At 43.8% G+C, this 26376-nt stretch overlaps 2 protein-coding genes across 7 annotated transcripts in view; both read right to left on the reverse strand.

Annotated features, from left to right (window-relative positions):
* The window catches only part of arhgap1 (Rho GTPase activating protein 1), a 518954-nt gene that overhangs the window by 171550 nt on the left and 321028 nt on the right, over positions 1-26376 (reverse strand). The gene's annotated exons all lie outside the window — the stretch shown is intronic.
* LOC140729436 (proline-rich protein 5-like) overlaps positions 15794-26376 on the reverse strand; it is a 122649-nt gene continuing 112066 nt past the window's right edge. For all 5 annotated transcript variants that reach the window (XM_073049171.1, XM_073049168.1, XM_073049169.1 and 2 more), the window contains one exon: positions 15794-16743. In XM_073049171.1, coding sequence (XP_072905272.1) covers positions 16358-16743 — 386 coding nt within the window. In that variant the 3' untranslated portion in view covers positions 15794-16357. The remainder of the gene's footprint in view (positions 16744-26376) is intronic.

The raw sequence follows: 26376 nt of genomic DNA on the forward strand, positions 1-26376 counted from the left end.
AAAGAGTGGCTGCAGATTAATTTCCCGCATGACAGAAGATGCCAGCAGCCTCATAGTAGCTGGCAAATCTATGCCACCTATCTCACAGATGGTTGTTCATGTGTACATACGACGGACATTCACAAGCTGAGGACCTGTAGAGAAAATACTTTACTAGTTCCAAATAATGATATCAATGGACATGAAGCAGTGTATCTGTTCTACCTAGTTTATTAGCCCTTGCTCAGATGGAGAGATCTGGCATGACCCCTATGGTGAAATATTTGGCCTCTGTTCTAAATTGAGTCCTGTCTCTGTCTGTCCTCGTGTTATTGTTTCTGTTGCTTGGTCTGTTTTTCGCGACAAGCAGTGAAATTGGATTATACAACTGGCTGTTGTGAGTTTCAGCTTCTGCAGCTCGTCAAAGGAAAAGAGTCAAATCAACATTGAGAAGAGGCTCCTTTGAAACTCTTTCCTCTTCCTTGCCCTCAGTTTGTTAAAGAGGCTGAGCAGCCTTGTTTATGCGTCTTGGCACTGTTGTCTTTACTTTTTAAAAGAAGGTTCCAAGTTAATTTTCACTTTAGCTCAAAGATGTTTAATTTTGCTAGGTGCAGCTTACAGTGTGGTGACCTATCTGCCACTACTGTCGAGTTGGTGAAGGCTGCATTAAGTAAACCGAAGGGATCTAGGGAACTTAGGGACAAATACCTGCACTTCAATGAAGATTTACAACTTTCAAGTCTACTTATTGAACATGTGTGATTACTTCATTATATTAGTTGCTGATAAGACATTTGCAGAATCACAGATGTACTACACTAAAAGAGTTACCCTTTACGAAAGAGAATTTTACACCTGTACAGCAAATGCTTCAGTCTGTTGATTGGCTTTTTCAGACACTTAGAACTTCTTAACTACATGTGGGTGTGTAGCTTTATGGTTATTTCTCGACATAATGCATGACATTCTGACTCACTCACTCTCAATAGGTGTCCCTTTGGTGGCTGCTTCTGTATTCATTTCTGGAATAAATTTGTCATCAAAAATCTCTATTGTGTATTAGTGTATCCCTTGTTAAGATCATTGGCTGGTGTAAACACTCTGACTCTTCCTTCAAAGTGAACAAGATCATTGTTGGTGCTTAAATCGTGTCACTGAATTCCCGCATCGATGTATTATACTGTTTGTCGGTCATAGTACTTTCACTTTTTTGTGTGACTTCACCTGTCTCTCTTCACCTCTGCAGTAGCTTTGACTTGGTCCTTGACAGATTATAAACCATTATGTCTGGGATAGACAATTTTATCTTGGAACAGTCTCAATTTGAAATATCAGCTGTCTTTCCCACTCCACAGATGCTGCCTGAGCTACTAAGTGTTCCCAGCATTTCCTGTTCTTATGAAGGGTGGGGGGAAATTGAGTTGTTTAGAAGCATATTTCCTTTGTTTGTGTTTCATACTATGGTGCTGTGACCTTCTGAGAGTCTCTTCCAAAAGCAAAGAATTCTTCCTCCTTTAATAATAGAATCTCTTGGTTATAAAGGCAGGATCTTGCAGGGTCTTGTTCATTGCCAATTGGGATTTTTTTTGGTGGAGTTATAACCGTATGATTATAGACCCTTGTAAATATTCACTCTGTGTTAACCTCAAATTTTTTGTCTGCATATGATTGAAGGTATGACAATTCTATTTAAACTCCCACCAGCTCAGTTCAATGGTCCAATGATATTGAAACATCAAGCACACAGCTATGGGTTGCTTTAAATAATCTGATATCCTTGGCAGCCTTGGCTATCATGACGATTGGAGCTATTTAACTCTTTCTCACTTTCACTAGGTACCCGTTGTTCCCTTTCTTGGTTGAATCTTCTCCCAACAGACCTTTTAATGAACACAGCAGTTGTTGTGGTTAACAAGATATTGGTTTGCTCTCAGGCTTGTGTGTGTCTGCATTGCTGCTGACAGTGCTTAACGTTTGTGTAATTGTTTTCAAAGTTAAGCATCTGCATGGACATCAAACACATCTTTCCAAATGAGCTTCAGTATCCTCGGCTAATCTTGCTGCAGAGTTAGTCATTGTGACCAGTCACTTCAATGATTGTTGGCCATTATAATAGATAACACATTGTTTTTAAGTAAGTAGATTTATTATCAAGTGTGTATATATGCTACCTTGAAATTAATTTTTCTTGCACATTCATAGGAAAACAAAGAAATATAATAATCAATGGAAAATGCACATGAATAAAGACTGACAAACAACCAGTGTGTGACCTTGCACCTCAGCACTTCACCAGAATACATCTCGTGCACTAATTGTATCAGCTGAGGAAGAGTCGCTGATCTGATGTTACTAGACTGGCTGAGTTCTTCCAGCATTTCTGTTTTTATTTCAGTTTTATTTGTTTTCTGTAACTTAAAAGTAAATAGCTGAATTTCCTGCTGTAAATAATAGAACAATTCTCTATTTTTATCTACTAGATGGTTGTTTCGCCATACATTTTTCTTGAAATTTCTACTGGCGATGTGTCATTTTACAATTTTGTCTAATGTGCTCACACTATGTAATTTCCTCTCCTCTCTGAAGAGTGATATTGCCACCACTACACTGGTTTGCTGTTTGGAGCTTTTATTTATTTACTATATTTAGCAATGCAGTGCAGAGCAGGCTCTTAGGGTCGTGCTGCCCCAGCAACCCCACAGCCCCAATTAACCCTAAAGTAATCACAGGACACTTTACAATGGCCAGTTAACCTACCTGGTATGTCTTTGGCCTGAGGGAGGAAAGCCGGGGAAGACCCATGAATTCCCCTGGCAGGGCATACAGAGACCTCTTACGGGATGGTGCTGGAATTGAACTCTGGAACGCCCTGAGCTGTAATTGCATCGTGCTAACCACTATTGTACCGTGGCTCCTAATAGAATGCCATTAAAATCCTCCTGACATATGCAGCAAGAAAGGGTCAACTGTGGCTAGAAAATGCTGTAAGCTGTTCAAACTTGCATAAAGTCAACTTTTCCAAAGTATTTATAACTGATGATGGATGAAAGTCATTATTTTCTAGGTTTCAGATATGACTTCATTATTAATAGGTTTTGTCATTTTGTTATCACTGATACAGGCTAGTGTAATTCCTCATTACCTCTCTCCTTTGTTTCTTAAATTGTGGGAATTATTCTAGGGTATTCAGAATTCTAGAAACCATTATCTGCATCCACTATTTCCACAGCCACCTCTCCTTTCAAAGTTTTGGGTTACAGGTCATTAGAAACTGGACATAATGCTTCAGTTCAATTAATCAGTGGAGTAGCTGTCTCACAGCTCCAGCAGCCTGGGTCCAATTCTGACCTCAGTTCCTGCGGTGCTTTCTGTGTGGAGTTTGCACACCCACACTGTGACAGTGTAGATCTCTTCTGATTGTTCCAAGGGAGTTCTGGTTGAAAGGTTAAGTGGGCACTATGAGTTGCCTCTGGTGTGCAGATGAGTGGTGCAATCCAGGAGGTGTTGATGGGAATGTGGAAGGAACAGGTCAACATTGGATCAGTGTAGGATTGGTGTAGATGAGTCAGTGTAGACTGAAGGGCCTGATTTTGTGATCCTAATTTCATCGTTTTTTGTAACTAATGCAATTTCTCCCCACTTCTTGTCCACTATAGATCTGCTGTTCTTCACTGTTTCTGGAAGGTTATTTGTGTCTTTCTGAAGGCAGGCATAGAATAGTTGTTTAATTTCTCTGTCATTTTGTCACTTCCCATTTCTCTTGTCTCAGGAACCCATATTAATATTAGTTGGTCTTTTTCAAAAGAAGATCTCACACTCTGTTTTTATGATTATTTTTGTATTTGCAATCCTTCTTCCTTTTCCATTTAAATTTCTTGGCTCTCGGCTGAGTTCCAAAATTTTCCTTTAATATCTTCAATTTCTTATGTTACTCATTGAGGGATTATTTTCCCTGCTTGGTTCCTGTGCCTTGAAGGGCTGTATATTAATTATAAACTATATATTAACTCTTCGCCATTTGTTGTTTGACCATCATAACTTTTAATCTATTTTGCCAGCTGCATTTCCCAGATTTAAATTCCTGATTTCAGATTGGATTAAATCACTTTCTATCTTTTTATAATGTTTTATTATGTTATGATCACTCATCTCTGAATGCTCCCCAAGTTCTAAATTGTTCATTAAACTTTCTTATTTAGCAATACAAGATATAAAATAGTCTGCTGTTTTACTGAGGTGGTCACACCCAGAGTGCAGGCTTTTGATAGTAGATGGGTGACAAGAGGAGAGGGAAGGGGATTAAGCAGTCAGGGCAGGGTTTCCCTGTGGCCATTCCCTCAGCATCAGGATGCTGCTGGAGGGATGACTTACCAGGATGCAGCAGCAGCCAGGCCAATGGCACTGAGGCTCAGCAGGGCAGGGTAAAGTCGGGTAGAGAGATAGTGATAGGAGACTCGATGGTTAGGGGGATGAAAGGAGATTCTGTGGTAGCAAAAGTGAAGCTAGGGTGGAGAGTTGGCACTGGATGCTCGGGTTCAGGATGTCACAGAGTAACTGTATGTAACACTTACCCAACAGGCTGGCATATGTCTAGGGGAAAAGGAGATCCAGCCACACACCAACCCTCCTCCCGTACACGCAGGTGCTGTGAGAATCGCGTTTATGCCTCGCGCCCGCCAACAGTATCAAACCCACAACAAATACCGGTATGAAATACACTTTAAAGAGTTTACTAAGATTAAAAGAGTATTAGGCAATACTATATATATATATATATATGTATATATATACAAGAAAAAAACAAAAGGCGCCAACTTATCAAAGTTCAGTCAGTTTAGTGCACATCGGTGGAGCTCATCCAGCGAACCATTCGACTCCTCGGTGGTCGTCCTCCCGAAACTCCCACTTCGGACTCCCCGGTGGTCGTCCGAGCGCACGTCCTCCTTCCTCGGCGTCTCCCTCCGGACTCCCCAAGCCCGCACAACCCCTCCCCCAAGGTCCCAGCCTCACAAAACACAATAACATTCCCCATTGATTAACAAATGAATACAATTACCATATCAGCCATTCTAAAGCGAAACAATGGCGAGAGAAACTTTTAACAGACAAAGAAGCATTCCTACTCATAACAAACCAAAGAAGCCCTTTTTAGTAACATACACAGGACATTGTACATGTAGAATATTCTCAAGGGGGAGGATGAGCAGCTAGAATCATGGAGCACGTTGATATAGATAGGAGGAAGAGGTCCTGCACAGTGAGTTTAGGGGGTTAGGAATGAGGCTGAAGAGCAGGACCTCTAAGGTAGTAATTTCTGGATTACTCCTGGTGCCATGTGCTAATCAAGCAGGAATAGGATGATAGGGCAGATGAATGAGCGGCAAAGGGAGTGGTGCAGGAGGCAGGGTTTCGGATTTCTGGATCGTTGGAATCTCATCTAGGGCAGGGTTGACCTGTGCAAGAGGGATGGGTTGCACCTAAACTGAAGGGGAGTCCATTTCCTGGAGGTTCATTAATGCAACTCGGGAGGGTTTGAACTAGTTTGACAGGAGGATGTGAACCAGAGCACCGTCAGAAAGTGGAGGGATGGAGAAGGTCATTGTCAGGGCCAGTTAAAACAGGCAGGAGATACGATGGGATGGATCATTTTCAGAGTGCTTATTTTAACATTAGGAGTATTATGTGTAAAGGTGATGAGCTTAGAGCATGAATCAGTACATTGAACTATGATGTGTGGCCATTAGAGAGACTCGGTTGAGAGAGGGACTAGAATAGATGCCTAATATTCCAGGGCTTTGATGTTTTAGACAAGATAGAGATGGGAGAGGGAAGAGTTATACCACAAATCAGAGACAGCTGCACTCAGAGGAGACATAACAGAGGGCTTGTCCTCTGGTTCTATGTGGTTAGAACTCAAAAATAGGAAAGCTACAATCACTCTGATGGGATTGTACCTCAGATGCCCCAATAGTAACTGGGACATCGGGGATCAGATATGCAGGCAGATTAAGGAAAAACTATAAAAACAACAGGGTTGCTGTCATGGGGGTATTTTCAGTGGGTGACCACTTAAGGAACAGTGACCACAACTTCTTAAGCTCTAAGATAGTTATAGTATAGATAAGAAAATGTATGAACTTTGAGGAAGAGTATTAAATAGGAGAATGGTAAACTATGAGAGAATAAGGGGAGAACTAATTGGGGACAGCAGTTTTTTGAGGGTCCATATCCAACATGTAGAGGGTGTTTAAAGACAAGCTGCACAGAGTACAAGACTGGTATGATCCAGTTAGAAGGAAGGACAGGAATGGCAAGGTAAGAGAACCTTGGATGTTGAGGGAGGTGATTAATTTAGAAAAGAAAGGAAATGTATGCAAAGCTTAGGAAGCTGGAAACAATAGAGCCAGCTTATTATAAAGAAGCCAGAGAAGAACTTGAGAGGAATTAGGAAAGTCAGGAGGGGCCATGAAAAGTCCTTGGTAAGTAGGATTAAAGAGACTCGTGTGTGCATACATCCTTCATCTATACAAACATCAAGAGCAAGAGGATAACTAGGAGGTCAAGAGGGTGGGACAGTATACTTCCCCCATCACTACCGTATGTTTTCATGCATTGTTTCAATGTGCCCATTTACCATGGTACTGTGGGCATCTGCTTATCCTTCCTTCAATCTCTGCTCTTGTTCTACACAGGCTCCAAGACTTGTGGGCATGTTGGTCGTGTCCAAGAGCTGAACCCCATCAACTCTATCTTTTCAATCTCCATGCTTGGCCAACGTAAGTCACACACTTCTGTTGCTTTTGTTTGATCAATCAAAGTACGTTTATTATTAAAGTATCTATGCAGTATACAACCCTGAGATTCATCTTCCCACAGCAGCCCAGACAGCCACAAAACAAAGAAAACTGTGGTACTTGTTCAAAGAAAAATATCAACTCCCCACATGCGCAAGAAACAAATCGAGAGCAAATGGCAGCAAAAAACAAGGGAAAAACACAAAAGCAAAAGTCTCGATTCAGTTCAGCTGCAGCCACCCTGATTCAAAGTCACTAGTCGCTCAAAAATAGCGACAGGAAAAGGAGTGACCAGAAACCAGAAAATGTAGTTCACATCATAATGTCAGCTACAGTCTAATCCACAAACCATGTAGATTAAATCTTCCTCTGGCGTCATGTTCCGACAGCACAAAGGGAGAGGGAGATGATTCAAGCACAGGGACCTTCCTTTGGGAGCGGTGAGCAAGAAGGAGAGAGACCATCACGTGCAGACACCTTCTCCAGCAGCAGCGAGTGGGAGGCTGGTCGATGGTGCTGAACACTTGATGTTTTCAATCATCAGTGAGAAATGGAGTCTCCAAGATTCTTGACCTCGAGGAAGGCCACTCACCTGCCAGAACCCTCTTGGAGACAGCAAGTGCCAGATTGCTCAATTGGCCCAAAAACGCATTGTCAAACTGTAGATCACAGGCTTCAATAGTAGGTGAATCTCATTTGAAAGAAAAAGATGGGAAAGCAGTGAAGGAAGCAGTTCTGTGGGCCATCTTGAGGGTGTATCCTCTGCCTCTGGAACAAAATGTCTGGGTAAAACTTCCCTTCTCTGAAGCATCACAGTACTCAGATCTCAGACTCCAGCTCATAAACTCTGAGTTAAAGTTCCTTGAGATTCAGATGCTGACTGCAGGTGTAGTTACCACGGATTACAATGGTTTCCATCAGCTCCTACATTCTACAGCTGGAAAGCATCCTTAGCCCAGTCTTGCCTGCCCAAATGTAATGAATTTCCATAACCTCATCAAAGCCCTTTACTCACCAAAGTTAACGCTCCCTGGACATGTCACTCAGTGGGCTCTGCATGTTTTGCTACATGAAACTTTGCATGGATCCCGTCAGGGTCTGTAAACGTTTGGAATGCACCATGCCAACACCTCTGCATATGTGTCGTCTACACATGCTGCTACCATGCATATTCTGTTAAGATTTCCTCGTGTACTAATAAGATGTTTACACACATACACATCTCTAAGGTTTTGAGACACATGTTCTGCCAAGATACTCAATCCATTCACTACATGTATCCGTGTACATACTTCGCCAAGATTTAAGCACATATGAAACTAAGATGTTTGCATGTATATGCTTCTAAGATCTCTGGTTGTATGTGCAATTAAAATCTTTGTATGTATGAGTTCTTTATATTTGAATGTGGTTTCTTCACCTCTTCACGTGCATTGCCAAGACCTGTGTAGGTGCTGTCAAGCTTCCTGCAAACATGCACTGTCAAGATTTTATTTGTGTGATGCTGATGTCTTCAGATTTGCAAAACTGAAGTTTCAGCACACATGTGGTCAAGGTCTCCCCATATACGTTGCCCGGGTCTGCACACATGCAGTCTTGATCTCTGTAATTGCTGGAAGAGTGCAACTACATCAATAAACCACAGTCTCGCCTACCTCCAGGTTGCTGAATGAGTGCTGTTGTGTTTCAATGGGCCGGTAATATTGTGGAAACTGATCTGAGCAGTCCTTCAGTGGGCAGTGTTTGTAAGCAGTGAAACATTTCTCAGGCCAGCCTGCAATGTTGCAGTGGTGTTATTAATAAGAGTTGTGACCAAACCGCCTGCCTTCAGGAGGTTGAGCTGTGGTTTCTCTTGTGACATATGGCACGACACTGGGTCAGTTTTATTGGAAGTGTTGAAGTGGAACTGCAATAATACTTGATGCATGTAATGGATATGGGAGAGAAAGAGAATGGGAGGGAGGCAGGGGGTGGGGTGGACTGCAGACATCCGGTAGGTCAAGGTGGAGGGAAAAGGAGAGAAATATGAGCAGGAGGGATACGGGGAAAGGGAGCCAGATATATAAGCCATGGAGGAAAAGAGAGATGTTTGGGAGGAGATGTGAGATAAAGGGATACAAGGAGGGTGAGGGTGGTGAGAGGATTAGCGAGGGAGAAGGGGAGGGCAGTAGTCAGCAATACATTTTGTTGGGATGAGAGGGGGGGAGGGGTGTAGGTATAGGGATGCGCAAGGTTGAAGGAAAGAAAGGTGAGTATTGATCACACAGTGAAGACAGCTGAAGGTATGGGTGCAAGTTGTACAGATAATGGTGAGAATTCATGTACGTGAGGGGTGTTCTGCAGATGATATGGGAGATGTGGTCAGGAAGATGACTGGAGGGGTGCTGTTAAAGACATCTCAAGCCAGGTTGGTAAAGTAGGTGGGATGTTTACAATGGAAATTTATAGGAAGTTATTCTCACCATTATATTGCTGAGGGCTGTGTCCTCGTGGACTTTGGCATTGGCTGTTCTCACCCACACGATTGTAGATTGTATCCAATTGCTCATTATTATGAATTGAGTTTACCTGCACAGTACTGTAGATTGGTGGCATCAACGCTGGACTGTGGGGTGAGAGGTTCTGAGTTTGAATCCGGCCAGCTCCCTTGCACACTCTCCGTCTGTGCCTGGGTTGAGTGTCGGGCTAGCAACTCGACCTCATAAAAAAGAACCTGAGCCAGGTTTCAGATGCCCAAGACACGCCATACAACGAGCAATCACCAAAAATATCAGTGCAAAAAGCTTGTCGTGATGGCGCCCTGACGACTCCACCAGGAGTTAAGCACACGCGCATACACACACACACACACTATAGATTGTGCCCAGCTGATCGCTTTTAAGTTTTGTCCATTTGTATAAAACGTAGCCTATGTCACCTGTTCCCACTTCCACTGTGGTATGTGCTTACCGATCTCCCCACCTGTACAATGTTTTACAATGTACTCTCTTGCACAATACTGTACATCATGAAAGTTCTTGTATGATAAGCTTTAAGCCACAATGCCACAAGCCTTGTGGGAGGAGACAGAAGGTCTCCTATTGAATGGTTCCTTGAGCAGACGATCAAAGTCATGCCAGAGCTTTCAAAGGAGCACCATGACCTTGGTTGGTTGGTTGGAAGGGTTATTCCTCTAGGATCCTTCATGCAGGCATTGAGACGAACATTGACTGGTGGAAGATCATTGTTTTGGTGAGCGGTGCCCTCTGGTCTTTCAGTGCGAGAAGCAGTCTTCAGAAACATGGCACATTGCGAGATGGAAGAGTACCTGTTCAGAGGCCCACTGAAACTTGTTGCAACACCACGGAGGCTTTATCTGGGGGGATGGCAGCAGTTCAGGGTACTTCCACCATTGAGCATAAAGGGGCTGGACCCTCTATAACTGCCTCTCAAACACACTGCTGATGGAAGGCTTTTGAACATACTGATGTACTGTAAGTGAATGGAGACATTTCAATGTCCAGCATTGCATAACAGCCCTGGTACTAGGCAGCACAGTAACGGAATGATTAGCACAACACTGGCTAGTGGCAAAAATCACAGATAGGGCTTCAAGTCCTGCTGCTCTCTGTAAGGAGTTTGCACGTTCTCCCCGTGACCGTGTGGGTTTCCTGACACAGTCCAAAGATGTATGTTATGGTTAGTCAGTTGTGGGTATGCTATGTTGACACCAGAAACATGGCAAAACTTGTGGGCTACCCCTGCACAATCCTTGCTGATTTGATGCGAATGACGCATTTTACTGTATGTTTCCATTTACATGTGACAAATTGCTTTGACCTCTTTTGAGGCAGGTGTGACCTGTACAAAAGGGACGGATTGCACTTGAATCTGAGGGGGACCAATATCCTCGTGGGAAGGTTTGCTGGAGCTACTGGGAGTGGTTTAAACTAATATGGCAGGGGGTGGGAACCAGTACGATAGAGCCCAGGATGAGGTTTGTAAGTAGATATTGTAACATGTAATAAGAAAGTAAGGAAGCATAAGCCAATGATTGGATACAACTGCAGACATGGCAAAGAGTTAAGTTGTACCACAGAGGCAAAACTCATTAGGGTGAAGAATGCAGAACTGAATTTGGAATAAGGTGGACAAATTCATGGTGCAATTAGAGATTGGCCGGTTTGATGTTGTGGGTATCATGGCTGAAACAAAGCCGTAGTTGGGAGTTTAACATCAAAGGTTATACTTTGTATTGAAAGGACAGGCAGGAAGTCATAGGCGGTGGTGTGGCTCTGTTGTTAAGAGATGGAATTACATCTTTAGAAAGAGGTGACATAGGGTCAGAGAATGTCGAATCTTTGTGGGTGGAGATGAGAAACTGCAAGGATAAAAGACATATGGGAATCATATAAAGGCCTCCCAGCAGTAGCTAAGATGTGGGCAAGTCACGAACAAGAGAAAATCTGCAGGTGCTGGAAATCCAAGCAACACACACAAAATGCTGGAGGAGCTCGGTAGGCCAGACAGCATCTACGGGAAAAAGTACAGTTGAGGTTTCGGGCCGAAACCCTTCGGCAGGACTGGAGAAAAAAAAGCTGAGGAGTAGATTTGAAAGATGTGAAGAGGGGAGAGAGAAATGCCAGGTGATAGGTGAAATTTGGAGGGGGAGGGATGAAGCAAAGAGCCAGAAAGATGATTGGTGAAAGAGAAGGTCATTGAAGAAGGAAGAAAGGGGGGGGGGGGGTGGGTGGGGAGGAGCACCTGAGGGAGGCAGTGAACATGCCTCCCCTGCCCCCTTCACCATTTCCCATCCCCTTGTTCCTCTTTCATGTTATCTCCTTATTGACCCCCCACCTCCCCAGGAAAGGGCATATAAGGTAGCAAAAGTGAGTGGGAAGTTGGATGATAGGAAGCTTTTAAAATCTCTAAGAAGGTGAAAGATGAAATATGAGGGCAAACTAACAGATAATATAAAGCAGAATACTAAAAGCTTTTTCATTTATATAAAGAATAAAAGGGAGGTGAGAGTTGGTATTGGGCCAATGGAAAATGATGCTGGTGAGGTAGTAATGGGGGACAAAGAAACGGCAGATGAACTTAAGTACTTTGCTTCAGTCTTTACTGTGGATGACACTAGCTGTATGCCCAAGGACTGTGAGTGTCAGGGAGCAGGAGTGAGTGCCATTGCTATTACAAGGGGGAAAAAGTGCTAGGCAACCTGAAAGGAATTAAGATGGATAAGTCACCTGGACCAGATAGACTACATCCTAGAGTCCTGAGAGAGGCTGCTGAACAGATAACAGATCTCTCAAGGATCACTTGACTCTGGCGTGGTCCCAGAGGACTGGGAGACTGCAAATATACACTCCACTCTTTAAGAAGGGAGGAAGACAAAAGAGAGGAAATTGTAGGCCAGTTAGCCTAACCTCAGAGGTTGGGAAATTGTTGGAGTCCATTATTAAGGATGAGCTTTTGGGGTACTTGGAGATTAATGATAAAATAAGTCAAATTCGGTATGGTTGCCTGACAAATCTGTTAGACAGGGTGGACAAAGGAGAGGCAGAGGCAGTGGATGTCATTTACTTAGTTTTTCAGAAGGCATTTGTTAAGGTGCCTCACTTGAGGCTGCTTAACCAGATAAAATCCTATGGTGTTGCAGGAAATATACTGGCAGGAATGGCTGACAGGCAGGAGGCAGTGAGTGGGAATAAAGGGGCCTTTTCTGGTTGGCTGCCAGTGACTAGTGGTGTTCCTCAGTGGTCAGTATTGGGACCACTAATTTTCACATTGTTTGTCAATGATTCAGATAATGGAATTGATGGATTTGTGGCAAAGTTTGTGGATGATACAAAGATAGGTGGAGGGCTAGGCAGTGCTGAGGCAATAACATTGATTGAAGGACTTAGACAAATTGGAAGAATAGGCAAACCGTGGCAGATGGAATAGTGTTGGGAAATGTATGATTGTAGCGATGTACTACATACACAGCTAGAGACAACACGCAGTCGGTAAGTCGTTTCGAGACTAGTTTACTCAAACTTCGCGGCGCTGGCATTTAATCCCTAGCGCCCGCCCTCTCCAGGCGGAAATGACATCAGAGGTGCATTACCAAAGTCTCCCCCCCGCGTGCTGGCTATTTGTGAGCCGGTTCGCCTGCGCAGAAAGTGGGTCGCCACATGATAATACATTTTGGTACAAGGAACAATAGTGCAGTCTATTTTCTAAATGGGGAGAAGGTTCAAACATCAGAGGTGCAGAGGGACTTGGGAGTCCTTGTGGAAGACTCCCAGAAGGTTAATTCACAGGTTGAGTCTGTGCTAAAGAAGGCAAATGCAATGTTGGCATTTCAAGGGTAATAGGATATAAAAACAAGGAGATAATGTTGCGGGTTTATAAGACCACACTTGGAGTATTGTCAACAGTTTTGGGCCCCATATCTCAGAAAGGATGTATTGTCAATGGTTGTCGATGGGTCATATTCTGCATGGAGGTCGGTGACCAGTGGTGTGCCTCAGGGATCTGTTCTGGGATCCCTACTCTTGGTGATTTTTATAAATGACCTGGATGAGGAAGTGGAGGGATGGGTTAGTAAGTTTGCTGATGACACAAAGGTTGGGTGTGTTGTGGATAGTGAGGAGGGCTGTCAGAGGTTACAGTGGGACATTGATAGGATGTAAAACTGGGCTGAGAAGTGGCAGATGGAGTTCAACCCAGGTAAGTGTGAGGTGGATCATTTCGGTAGGTCAAATATGATGGCAGAATATAGTATTAATGGTAAGACTCTTGGCAGTGTGGAGGATCAGAGGGATCTTGGGGTCTGAGTCCATAGGACACTCAAAGCTGCTGCGCAGGTTGACTGTGGTTAAGAAGGTGTATGGTGCACTGGCCTTCATCAATCGTGGGATTGAGTTCAAGAGCTGAGAGGTAATGTTGCAGCTATATAGGTCCCTGGTCAGACACCACTTGGAGTACTGTGCTCCGTTCTGGTCACCTAACTATAGGAAGGATGTAGAAACCATAGAAAGGGTGCAGAGAAGATTTACAAGGATGTTGCCTGGATTGGGGAGCATGCCTTATGAGAATAGGTTGAGAGAACTTGGTCTTTTTTTCCTTGGAGCAACGGAGGATGAGAGGTGACTTGATAGAGGTGTATAAGATGATGAGAGGCATTAATCATGTGGATAGTCAGAGGCTTTTTCCCACGGCTGAGGTGGCTAGCACACGAGGGCACAGGTTTAAGGTGCCTGGGAGTAGGTACAGAGGAGATGTCAGGGGTAAGTTTTTTACTCAGAGAGTGGTGAGTGTATGGAATGGGCTGCCGGTAACAGTGGTGGAGGCGGATACAATGGGGTCTTTTAAGAGACTCCTGGATAGGTACATGGAGCTCAGAAAAATTGAGGGCTATGGATAGGGCCTAGGTAATTTCTAAGGTAGGGACATGTTCGGCACAGCTTTGTGGGCCGAAGGACCTGTATTGTGCTGTAGGTTTTCTATGTATATTTTTAACCAAAGAGTGGTGAATCTGTGGAATGCTCTGCCACAGACTGCAGGCCAAGTCATCAAGTCTGTTCAAAGTGGAGGTTGATCGATTCCAGATTGGTTGGGATATCAAGGGATTTGGTGAGGGGGCAGGTATAGGGTTGAATGGGATCTGGGATCGGCCATGATGAAATGGGCGAGTGGGCTCGATGGGCTGAATGGCCTAATTTGCTCCTGTGTTTTATGGTCTAAATAAAGCAACTCTCTTATCTTAACAATCTATTTTATGAATAAAAATTTTTTTCTTGGAAAATGAAACTACATTGATACAGAAGTAAAGTTACTTCTTAGGAATCTAGCTATTCAATCTGCCTGATGTGTAGAATGGGAAATTGTCTATCCCCGTGACTTGGGAGAACAGCAGCAGATTTCCCAAACTCTTCATACAGTGGGAGATGAGCCTGTCAAATCAGTAAGGTCGCAGTGCTGGACGTACAAAGCTCTAATGTGGGGCTTATGATAAGTAAATGCATCCTCATGCACGGTGCTGTTCTTACAGGGAATGTGAACCCATTTTCCTCACAAGTTGCTCTACATGGAGCTTACAGTGAATATGAGAGTTCTATTATTTTTCATTTCTTTATAGTATAGGAGTCCATGTCACCTCCCAGTGGAACCTCATCAATCCAATGCTTCCACTAGTTACCCTGTAACCTATTGCTGTGTACTCCCATTATACTGCAATCCGTAGATTTCAACACCCACCTACACTCGGAAATTTGCGATCTGGGAGGAAACCAGAGGAACTTTTGGGGGGTGGGGGGACCCAGACAGTCAGTTAGTCAGACTCTCTGTGTCTGTCTGTCTCTCTCTCACTCACACTCTGTCTCACTCACTCTCACACACACACACACACACACACACACACACTGTGAGGCAGCACCCTTACTGATTTGTACCACTCTGTACTCTGTCTGGTGTTTCTGGTGAATTCGAGCACATTTGCTGCATCAGTTGCACTGTGCAGTTGGTGGGTGTGAGTGTCGAGCTCTCATTTTTCTGACTACCCGTGGTGCTTAGTTTATTTCCGTCTTCCACTGCCCAAATGCTTTAATGTTCTCTTCTCTCCATACAGATCTGCCACAGTGTGCTATCTGTAGCTCAACCCCTTTTCTCTTTCTACTAATTCAGAACCGCTACAGATTACTCACTTTTAACAAAGATAGTCCGTGATTTATTTGGTAAAAATGAGAAAAATAACTTGCTTGTTCTAGATGACATAACATCAAGTTTGAAGGAAGTTTCTGTGTAAACTGTTCAGTATGCTTGGTTAAACGCCACCAGCTTAAAGCCCCTGTTGAGAGGCAAATTAACTGATTTTAAATTCTGTTCTGTTCAACAAGGGCCCACAGTTTAGAAACTCTTCCTGTGTTCTCAGTGCCCTACTTCACTGATTGGTATTCGCTTTGCAGCACACACACGCATTCAAGCTTGTTCTGCTTTCTTGTGAGTTTAACATTGCTCTTGAACTTCTTACACACAAAAAGAGAGAACACCCATTTATAATGAAAGAGGAAATATTGTATTTCATCACAGACAGTACACAGTGAAAATCTTGTCTGAAGTTGCGTAGCTATCTTCACTTGAGAGAAACAGTTCGAAATTACTTCTAAAATGTCTTCAGTAAAAGGCAGACTGGCAGTGAATAGAACGGATGGTAAGTCTGGGCAGTTCTCTGTCATAAACCAGTGGCTTGTGGTGAGACAGAACTGACGTCCAGTATTTAAACAATGCCGCCAGCATGGTGCAATCTCAGGTTTTAGAGTCCAGGACTTCTCTGAGTTATAACTTTAGTGCAAACTTACTGCTACTGGGTGTTCTTTCACCAGGGCATCTGGAGCAGGACGTCCCAGCATAACAAATGCTCTCATCCTTCCTGCTGGGCTGTTATTTCAGTTCTGAGGTACCTGCAGTTGTTACAGTGAAGGCTCTGGTTCGAAGGATCATTCAGTACATAAAAGCAGCTTGAATTAGACTTTCTTGGTGAGGGACACCCCCTAAATCAATTCAGGCAGGTTATGGAATTATTTCTTCCTGTAAATGCTAACAACGTGCCTTAGCAATTACTTTGAGATTGAACCAAATGCTGTACACTTCATATCCAGAGTCTTCTCCGGCGAAAGGTTCATAAACTCGGACTCAATTTCTGGGACGTTGAGCCCACTGGAATAGTGTTTGTGATTACGGTTGGGTTGTGTCAGTAGACGCTTGTCTTCAGAGTTTGCTTCCTCCCGCAGACTGGGATGCAGCATGGAGCTCATCGCCAAGAGCTGGAGCTCAGTGGGAGCATTGGCCACCGTGTGACGTCGTAGGCTCCCACATTTCTCCAAGTAAGTCTCGCCCTCCTGCTCGATTAAAGGAGTCAGCATAGTCTCATTGGATGCAGTTACTTCACACACATCAGTTAAAGCATCAACCGCCTTTGATTTTGGACCTGCAAATCTTCGATCTGGAAGGAAAAATGATGGCTATTAGTCATTATAGGCATGGTGATATCATTCATTTGTTACGTGTCCTGTCGTATGACATGGACAATTGTGGTCCTTCCATGACCATCATTGTACTTGGCAAACTTTTCTACAGAAGTGGTTTGCCATGCCACCTTCTGGGCAGTGTCTTTACAAGACGGGTGACCCCAGCCATTATCAATACTCTGATATTGTCTGCCTGGCGTCAGTGGTCAGATAACAAGGACTTGTGATATGCACCGGCTGCTCATACGACCATCCGCCACCTTCTCCCTTGGCTTCACGTGACCCTGATCGGGGGCTAAGCAGGTGCTACACCTTGCCCAAGGGTGAGCTGGCAGGCTCGTGGAGGGAAGGAGTGCCTTACACCCCCTTTGGTAGAGTTGTAGCTCCACCCCGCCACCCACAAGTGATACAGAGCTTATATAACAGTTTGGTCCCATCACTCAGACAATATATGTGCACAGCTGGTAGTTCCAGTAATCTAGGTTCAAATCTGACTGTGTGGAGTTTGCACGCTCTTCCTGTATGCTCCAGTCTCCTTCTGTTTCCCTGTACGTGGGGGGTGTTTGGTGGGAATGTGGGAGATGAAAAACATGGGAGTACCTAGGATTAATGCTTAAAGATTATCATGCACTCAGTGGGTTGGAAGTCCACTTTCCCTGCTGTATTGTTCTATGATTATATTTAAAACCCTGCAGGGGAATTCGAATTTATTCCTAAAAATATGTAAATTTAAAAAAAAAACTGATATCTGTGAAAGTAGTCTTGAAGCTGTCAAGGTATCATGTGATCTGGCTAGTGGGGCCAGGGGGTAGCCATGTCTGAAAAGGGCAGAGGTCACCGACTTCCATTAGTGCCCTTTCGAACATAGCACTACTGAGCTTACCCTGAAAAGTCACATCACTTAATGTGGTGTAGATATTTGTCCAGTGGCCTTGAACTTAAGGGAGAAGTGATACTAAGCAGCTGATGGTGGAACCAAACAAAGGGAAGAGAAATTAAACGTGAGGGGACGGAAAGAACGGCTGGAAGGACTCAGCGGGCTGAGCAGCACCCGTGGAGGCAGATGGCCGGTTGACGTTTCAGGTCATGACACAGGGTCTCCGGTCGAAACGCTAATCGTCCCTTCACTCCTGCTGCGCAGCTGAGTTCTTCCAACAGTTGTTTTAAGATGCGGATTCCAGCAGCTACAGTCTCCGTGTCTCTAAGGAATGACCACATTGTTTTCTGTGCAGTAAAGACTGTAATTCACCCTCTAATAGCTTCCTGGGTTTGAGGTTTGGTTACATTTGTTTTAGCTCTAGAACTCATCTGAAACACGAAGGATGGCTCAAGATCAAGTGCAGTTTCTGCTCAACAAAAACAAGGCTTCATGATCTTGTCATCCAAGCCATGTTGTACCAGAAACCAGTCATGCCAACATGAATCACCACTCCATTAACAGTGTTCTAGTCCAACAGCACTAACATTAAGTTGCTTTTTCTCTGAGAATTACGTCACAAACAGGCATCTTTTTGTCTACTTTTGAGCTTACTGTCTACTAGGACTCAGCACAGACCCGATGTCATTATGTTTATAAGATTAATCTCAATATAAGTAGCAAATGGTTATGTACGTATATTTAAAAAGTCATTTTCAGTTATTCAATATTGAGTTATCCACACTTCATAGATGATAATTGAAATGTGGAGCTGAAGATGGCGCCAGAGGGTGACTTCTCCCAGCTCATCAGTGAAAGAGTTAAATTCTTCCTATTCTAATGTCTCTATTTTCCTTTTCAGGGTGGTTGGGGCCCTATGGGGGTCTTAGATCTTCAGTGACACTCAAAATGACAGCGTGTTCCCGTTCCTGGAGCTCACTGATAGGCCATGTTTCCCTGTGTCCAGGTTTGGCCTGAAGTTGGGTGAACTCGGGGCCTGTGGACACAAATACTCGCCGGTGTCGCGCACTGAAGCACAGTGGGAGCCGGAACATGGAAGACAGCGAGAGTGGCTGTCAGGGTTATCTGCACTCGGTAACCGACTTGCTGAATCTCGAGTTGGAGCACTTGAAATTAAAAGCAACACTTCAGACTGACTGCAAATTTGAAATAGCCACTGTCGTCTCTCCTGTCACTGATATCAATTTCTCCCCATTAGTGAGAGAGAGAGTGCCTGTGGGATGTCGAAATGTTGAAGTGAACTGTTAGTTTTTGAAGTACTGTAGACCATGGCCTCTCTTTGGGGGCTGTGTTGTTGCTGGCATGGTGGGTGGTGGGGTGCTGAAGCTTTATGCTAGGATAAGTGGGAGGGTGTTGATGCTGTTTGTACATGGGGGCAGGGGGTTTTGGGGTTCTTGTGTATACTTTTTATTCTTTATTTAAGAGACTACTAGACAGGTATATGGAGGAATTTAAGGTGGAGGGTTATATGGGAGGCAGGGATTGAGGGTCGGCACAACATTGTGGGCCGAATGGCCTGTGCTGTGCTGTATTGTTCTTTTGTTCTTTATTTTTCTGTCATTCATTCTTTGGGTTTTTTTTCTTCTGTTTCGAGGATATCTGTGAGAGTAAGAATTTTAGGTTGTATATTGTATACGTTCTCTGATATTAATAGGACTATTGAACTAAACATGTATTCAACAGAGTTTTAAAAGTCACCCCCAAATATCCGTAGGAGAGACTTTTTACTGTGGGGCGGCACAGTAGTGTAGTGGTTAGCACTACACTTTACAGTACAGGCAACCCGGGTTCAATTCCCGCTGAGGTCTGTAAGAGTTCTCCCCAAGACCCCGTGGGTTTCTTCCCACAGTCTGGTTGGTAGGTTAATCGGACATTATAAATTGTCCTGTGAGCAGATTGAATTGGGGGTTGCTGGGTGGCAGGGCTCGAAGAGCTTATTCCACTCTGCATCTCAATCAATAAATAAATTACATATACTGTATATCAAGGAAGAGTGTGAACATGATTGGCCAGTATTGGTGTGGCTTTGCTTGAGTTAAAATTGCAGTCTCTCACCTTTATGTCCTAAGGTAGAGTCATACAGGAAATTGCCCTACAGCCCACACATTGTAGTACCCATTTACATTAATCCTAAACTAATCTCATTTGACACTTCCTACTCTATCATCAACTGACTCACTACACACTTGGGGCAGTTAACAGTAGGTAATTAACATGCCATTCGTCGTGTCTCTGCGATGTGGGAACATCTGTGAAAACTTATGTGGTCACAGGGAGAGTGTGAAAACTTCACACGGACAAGAACACAGGTCGGGAGTAAACACACATCCCTATAGCACTGCCTTTATTAGCTGCATTGCTGTGTGAGGTCCCATTGCTTGTGGATGATCAGCAGCCGTTGTGTGTCAGACAAAACAAACCACATTACACAGCAGGTGAAGAGTGTGCTTTCTATTCAGTGCTGCAAGCTAACATCACAGAAAAATGAGAACAAAGACATGACTTCAGATCAAACAACACGCACAAAATACTGAAGGAACTTGGCAGGTCAGACGGCATCTAAGGAGAGGAATAAACAGCCAGCGTTTTGGGCCAAGACTCTTCATCGGCAGAGATAGATATGATTCTGTGAAACTCTTAAGGCAGGAACGCAATGGCCGATTTGATGGGAGGGATAGAATAGGCCAAGAGAGATATGAGCTGGGGCTGAGACACTTCAGACTGTGGAGTATAGCGCTGGAGATCCAGAATTCAGTGCGGGATCCCAAGGTGCAAGTGCAGTGGAGGAAATTAACTAGGGTGGTATTAAGACAGACAGCAAAGTTGGTGGTTCTGTTCAGACGGAAAGCCATCAGCCAGAAAGACTAACACTGTTTTTTCCTCCACGGATGCTGCCTGCTAAGGATAGCTGTGAAGATTACATTTAACAAATAAGGTCAGTGAGGCTGACTGACATTTGAGTTCAGATGGAAAGAGAAAGGGTTAAAATTATGCAACATCTCAAAGTTATTTAAAGCCCGCCATGACCAATAAATTACTTCTGATAAGTGATGGAGCTGTTGGATTAGAACTCCCACAGACAGCGATGAGGTAGTCAAGCCCAACTTTAATCAGCACACTTGCAACGTACTTTCCACCAGCGGAAGAGCCTTGAATGAGGGGACATAGTTTCACAATCTGCAGATGGTAATTTACAACTGGCATTTAACCATTTCTTCTTGTAGAGATTAGTGAGTCTCTACCCCAGTGAATTGTAAATGCCAGGTCATTGAAGGTATTGAAAGAGTAGCTAAATACATTTTTGGAAGATCGGGGAATTGAGAGTTATGTGGGACTGGTACAAGAGAACAGCTCTGTCATTCAGTAAGATTACTGAATGACAGAGCAGGCTTGAGGCCTACTCCTGCTCCTATTTTCTTGTGTGGACCCATCAACGTTTTGACCGGGGAAGTTCTGACTCTGCAGCTCTGTTGTCCTCAGTACTACCTACCAGCTGCCACATGTAGATGATGTCCAGTAGAGATCCCACCAGATATTGGCTGTGACCGGAACTATCAAAAGATCATTGTCAAGGTGAGGCTACAGCCAGCTCATGAAGAGAAAGCAGCTCCTGGATCTTGGACTATCTGGAGATAACCCTCTTTGGGACAGGGAGACCTCCCATTGATACACACACATTCAGTGTAACATCCTTTACAACGTCTGTCATCTGTGATCAGTCCAAACTATCTGAACATGGGCTTTGAAATAGCAGTCACATTTACAGTACATTCCCTGGGCTTGCCCCTACAACCTATTGACACAGGGGCAGGTGTGCCAAGCTGACACGTGAGTGTGGAATGGTGGAGAGATGAAGGAACACACCCTTGGTATCCGGATTGCCAGCGTTAAAGGTCAGGATCGAACCAAAAACTGTTCAGGTTCCGATCTGCTTGAACAATAATCTGGGGAAGTCTAAGAATTAAAAGCCTGTCAGACTAGTGTGAAGTAAAAGAATTAGGCTTCATGTTTATGGTGGTGATTTGTAGGAATTTTCTTAATTCATGTTGCAGCAAAGTGAATGACATTTAGAGAAGTTAATCCTTGGCCTACACATAGACAGCAAGGAAAGAAACTTTACACTGTGACTGCCTAAGAAACAGGATCTCAGAACCCCTCCAGACAGTCAAATACTTCTGAAATGTAGTCACTGTGTTAAGCCCCACAAGCAAGCAATGAGATAATAACTCGAGCATCTCAGATGTGATGCTTTAGTGACATAATTAGAGAGAATAAATAAGGCAAGACACACTAATGATGTCTCTAACCTGATGGAGGTTTTCTCCAGCCAAATGGAATGAATATCAATTTTTCCTTCTGGTAAACAAATTCCTTCCCCCCCCCCCCACTTCTATTCCCCATTCTAACCTTTTACTACTTCTCCCCTGCCTATTACTTCCCCCTGGGTCCCCTCCTCCTTCCTTTCCCTATGGTCCACATTCCTCTCCTATCAGATTCCTTCCTCTGCAGCCCTTTACCTTTCTCATCCAGTTGGCTTCACCAATCACCTTCCAAATAGCATCTTTCCTTCCCCCACTTCTTTATTTTGGCATCTTCCCTCTTCCTTCTCAGTCCTGGTGAAGGGTCTCGGCCTGAAGTGTCAACCCTCTATTCATTTTCAAAGATGCTGCCTGACCTGCTGAGTTCCTCTAGCATTTCATGTGTGACACTAAGGATGTCTCCCGTTCTTTATATTTACCTATGAGCATCAACAGTGTCTCCAGTAAACATCATGGCCAAGACATGGCACATTCAACAGTGCAGCACTCCCTCAGCACTGCACCGGATAAGATGTCCTTTATCTGGAATGAAAGCTTTAGCTCCTGCCTCAGAGCTGAACATGATACCCACTGGGGCAAGACTGACCTGGACATTTCTAATTGCCTTTGGAGAAAGACGATGGGGGGAATGAAGAAGGTGGCTAACAAGGAATAAAGACTTTGGGCACACCAGAAGCCATAGCATGAAGTGGGAGTGGAAACTGTTGGAGCAAATGTCAATGCCCGCAAAAATGAACGAGCAGTTTGGTAGACACTGGAGAGGAGAAGATGGTGGAAGTGAGTCGCGGCTTTGACCACACCAAGTCTGTAACCTGGAGTGATTGCACAGGGCAATGGAGATAAAATGGCAGGGAGGAAGGCATGGGTTGAAGAGGGGGAATTATCTGTCTAGGACAGCCAGTCATGAACATGGGGATAACATTAGGAACAAAAAAAAGTGCCTCCGGAGAGGACCACAACCTTGTCGTAGTGTTTGGAGGCTTCCATGCCTCAATGACCCAGAGTGCTATATTGGCTGGAGTCAGCTTTGGCTCTTGGTAAGGTCACCCATGCCAAACAGGTCAAAGGGTAAAGGCCAGACTAAGAGTGGTCCACTGGTCCTCCAGGTCTGAGGGTTCAGCTCAGGTTAACAACCCTGACTGGTCAAAAAAAATTGTTATGGAAACATCACTGAAGAATCCTTCCATATTTGTGTGTGACTGAGGCCCCTGAACCACACCTGGGACACAATAGAGAAGATGGCCAGGGACGGACAGAGAGAGAGGACCTTCATTGCGGCCCTAAATGCCAGCAGCATAACTTACTTGCATAAGTAAGCATGCCTACTTACAGCATGCGGTAAGTAAGTTATAACAAGTGCTCAACTGGAAAGTGATTATTGGATGAAATGTTACATCTTTGTGAAGCCGGGGGAGGACAGGGAATGGTATTAGGTATAGCTGAAGATGGATGCCCAATCAGCCCATCACAGGAGGTAAAGGAGCTTGTCACATGCATCTGTACCTCATCATAATAAGCCCTCGTGAAAGTCATGAGAATCCTTTGCAAGTTTCAGGATTCATTGTTGTCACGTATTCAGGGTTCAGAGCAGTGTACATTGCCACTGGTGCTCATATCCTAATGTAGCATGTGCTGACTTACAATACCCTGGAGCTTTTCCCTTAACGCCGTGTTAACCCAAGTTTAGTTGATTTCTCCAACAGGGGTACTTGCTTACTACCAACCCACACACCTCTGGGGCGTGGGAGGATACAGAAGAATTTAGGGTAGACCTACAGGATCAAGGGGCAAATGTGTAGATTCCACACAGGAATCTCAGGATTACTGAAGAAGCCTGGATAAACAAAGCTGGGTCATTATTAGCATTCATCCGTTATCATTTTTAATGCTGGTTCGTGAAGTGAGAGGAATATATCTTTCTCCACCATCTGAGTTTACCCTGTTCCTACCCTGGCACTACATTTCCCTGCCCTGGAGGACTGTGCTTGCTTTGAAAATGTCTTCTTGCACATTTGAAGCACACTTGTATTTCAGACTTAATTTCTTGGGAATGCCACACAGCATTAAAACAAAGCCCTTCAGCCACACTGAGTCTGCACCAATCCTAATTTTTACTGTAGTTTTGTACTAATCCCATTTGAATCTGCCCACGTTCCCATCACCCCTCTCTATATTCTACTCACCCACACACCAGGAATGATTTAGAATGGCCAATCGACCTACCAATCTGCATGTCTTTGGGATGTGGGGGCACCCAGGAGCAGCATGCAATCTCCACACAAACAGCAACAGACGTCAGGATTGAGCCCAGGTCGCTGGAACTGTGAGGCAGCAGCTCTACAGGCTGCAGAACTGTGCCTCACAATTCTCGTGCACTGTTGAAACTGCCTCCACCGTTACTTCCAGCAATACCTCTCAGGTATACAAGTCATTTTGAGAGCCAGCTATTCCCATTTTTTGTCAGTTCATGACTGAGAGTGAATTTTTATTTCTGGAGGATGAAGTTTGTGATCTGACTGCCCCCAGTTGAAGCAGAAACCGATTGAAGGGTGTGTTGATTATGCTAGCTGCTACTTCCTGTACTTGTTTGTATCTGCTTGTGCCCATTTGCTGATAAGGTGCTGTCTTCTAAACTACAAGCAGATCCAGATGAAAACAATACTTCACATGATGGTCATTAGATGCTGACAGTTATAAAAATAGAGACTTGGGACTATGTACTCATCATTTTATCATTGTACAGTAAAGATTTATCAGTTTATTTGTTTCGATACCAAAGTCCAAAATTACTGTTGCGGATACCAGCCCTTATCGATTAGGCTCTTAACTCATTTGCACAGCAACATTGCTTTTGCTATTACTACACAAGGCCCTTGATTGTTTCAGCAAACAGCAGATCCTAATCTCAAAACCCATGAGGAAAATAAGAGATCACAGCATTATAAAATGATCAAAAAATAAATATATAGACACTCATAAAATTATGAGAGACATTGATAGGGTAGACAGCCAGAACTTATTTCTATGTTGAATATAGAGAGCACAGCTTTAAGGGGAGAGGAGATTAGTGCATGTAAGATTTTTGTACAGAGAGTGGTGGATACCCTGCAACAGATTGCCAGGGTGGTACTGGATGGAGTCAGATATGGTAGGGGCATTTAGGTAGACACATCAACATGTATGTGGATAATGTGCAGGCCTCAGTTAATTGGGTAACGTGCTCGGCACAGACCATGTTGGCTAAAGGGCCTGTTTTTGTTCTGTACTGTTATATGTATTTATTTATAGGCTGAGATTAGTGGTACATTTTCAACCAAGTAAAATATGAAAGAATCTACATTTCCTATAGCGAATAGGCAGAGGTGAAGGCAAGATGACGGGACCAGCATCTAAGAGGAGAAGTTGCTCTACACAATCTGCTCTAGATTCCACATAGCCCACATTCCCTTGCTTCCCAACAACAAATGCCTTCCTAATTTTAAAGACCTTTATTAGATTAAACTACATCTTTCTTACTTGTAGAGGAAAGGGGAAGAGACACTGAACATGATCTTGTGAACATGTTGCCTGCATTTGTTCTGATCCTGTGTCATTTGCCATGTTGAGACTGGAAGAATTACATCGGCCTGTTCCAGTCTGGAACGACATCAAAAAGATGTTTTATTCTGTCCATATCCGCAGTGATACTCCAAAAATGATTTGAACCCTGTGATTAGCTTCCTGCATCTCACTCACAGATGTCTATGGTTAATAATTGGATTATTGCGAATGTCCAACTTGTGATGTGAACTTGGCTTGAATCTAGCTCACAGCAATGGAGTCACTCCAGCTGGTAGGTTGGAAAGTGTTAAAAAAATATTAGGGTGAATTTCCACATTGGAAAATAATTAGGCTCTTAGAAAGGACAAGCCAAAGGCATGAGCTAATAGAGGTAATTAAAATTTGGATGAGGTTTATTAGATTAATAAAGGGAATGGAATGAAATCCTAACATGACAGTACAAAACAGGGGGACACTTAGCAATTGAAAGAGATCAAATGTGAACTCGTCCACAGTGGACTTGGGAAACATGAGTCATGCTTGAAAGCTAAGAGCAAATGCATTGCCGATGTTTCAAATCACTAAAGTTGGTGAACAAGTTAATCAAAGTGACCATTATAATGAATTTTTGTCTCAAAGGCTGATGAATACAATATCAAGCCTTGGTCAGACCCGTCCTTGATATTGTGTGCAGTTTGGCCTGCCACACCTCAGGAGGAATGTAATGAGTAGGATACAGTACAGGTTCACCTGGATATTACGGTGGCTTGGAAGATTTCATCGTGACAAAGATGGGATAATTTTGTATTTCC

Source organism: Hemitrygon akajei, chromosome 6 (genome assembly GCF_048418815.1).
Source record: "Hemitrygon akajei chromosome 6, sHemAka1.3, whole genome shotgun sequence".
Lineage (NCBI taxonomy): Eukaryota > Metazoa > Chordata > Chondrichthyes > Myliobatiformes > Dasyatidae > Hemitrygon > Hemitrygon akajei.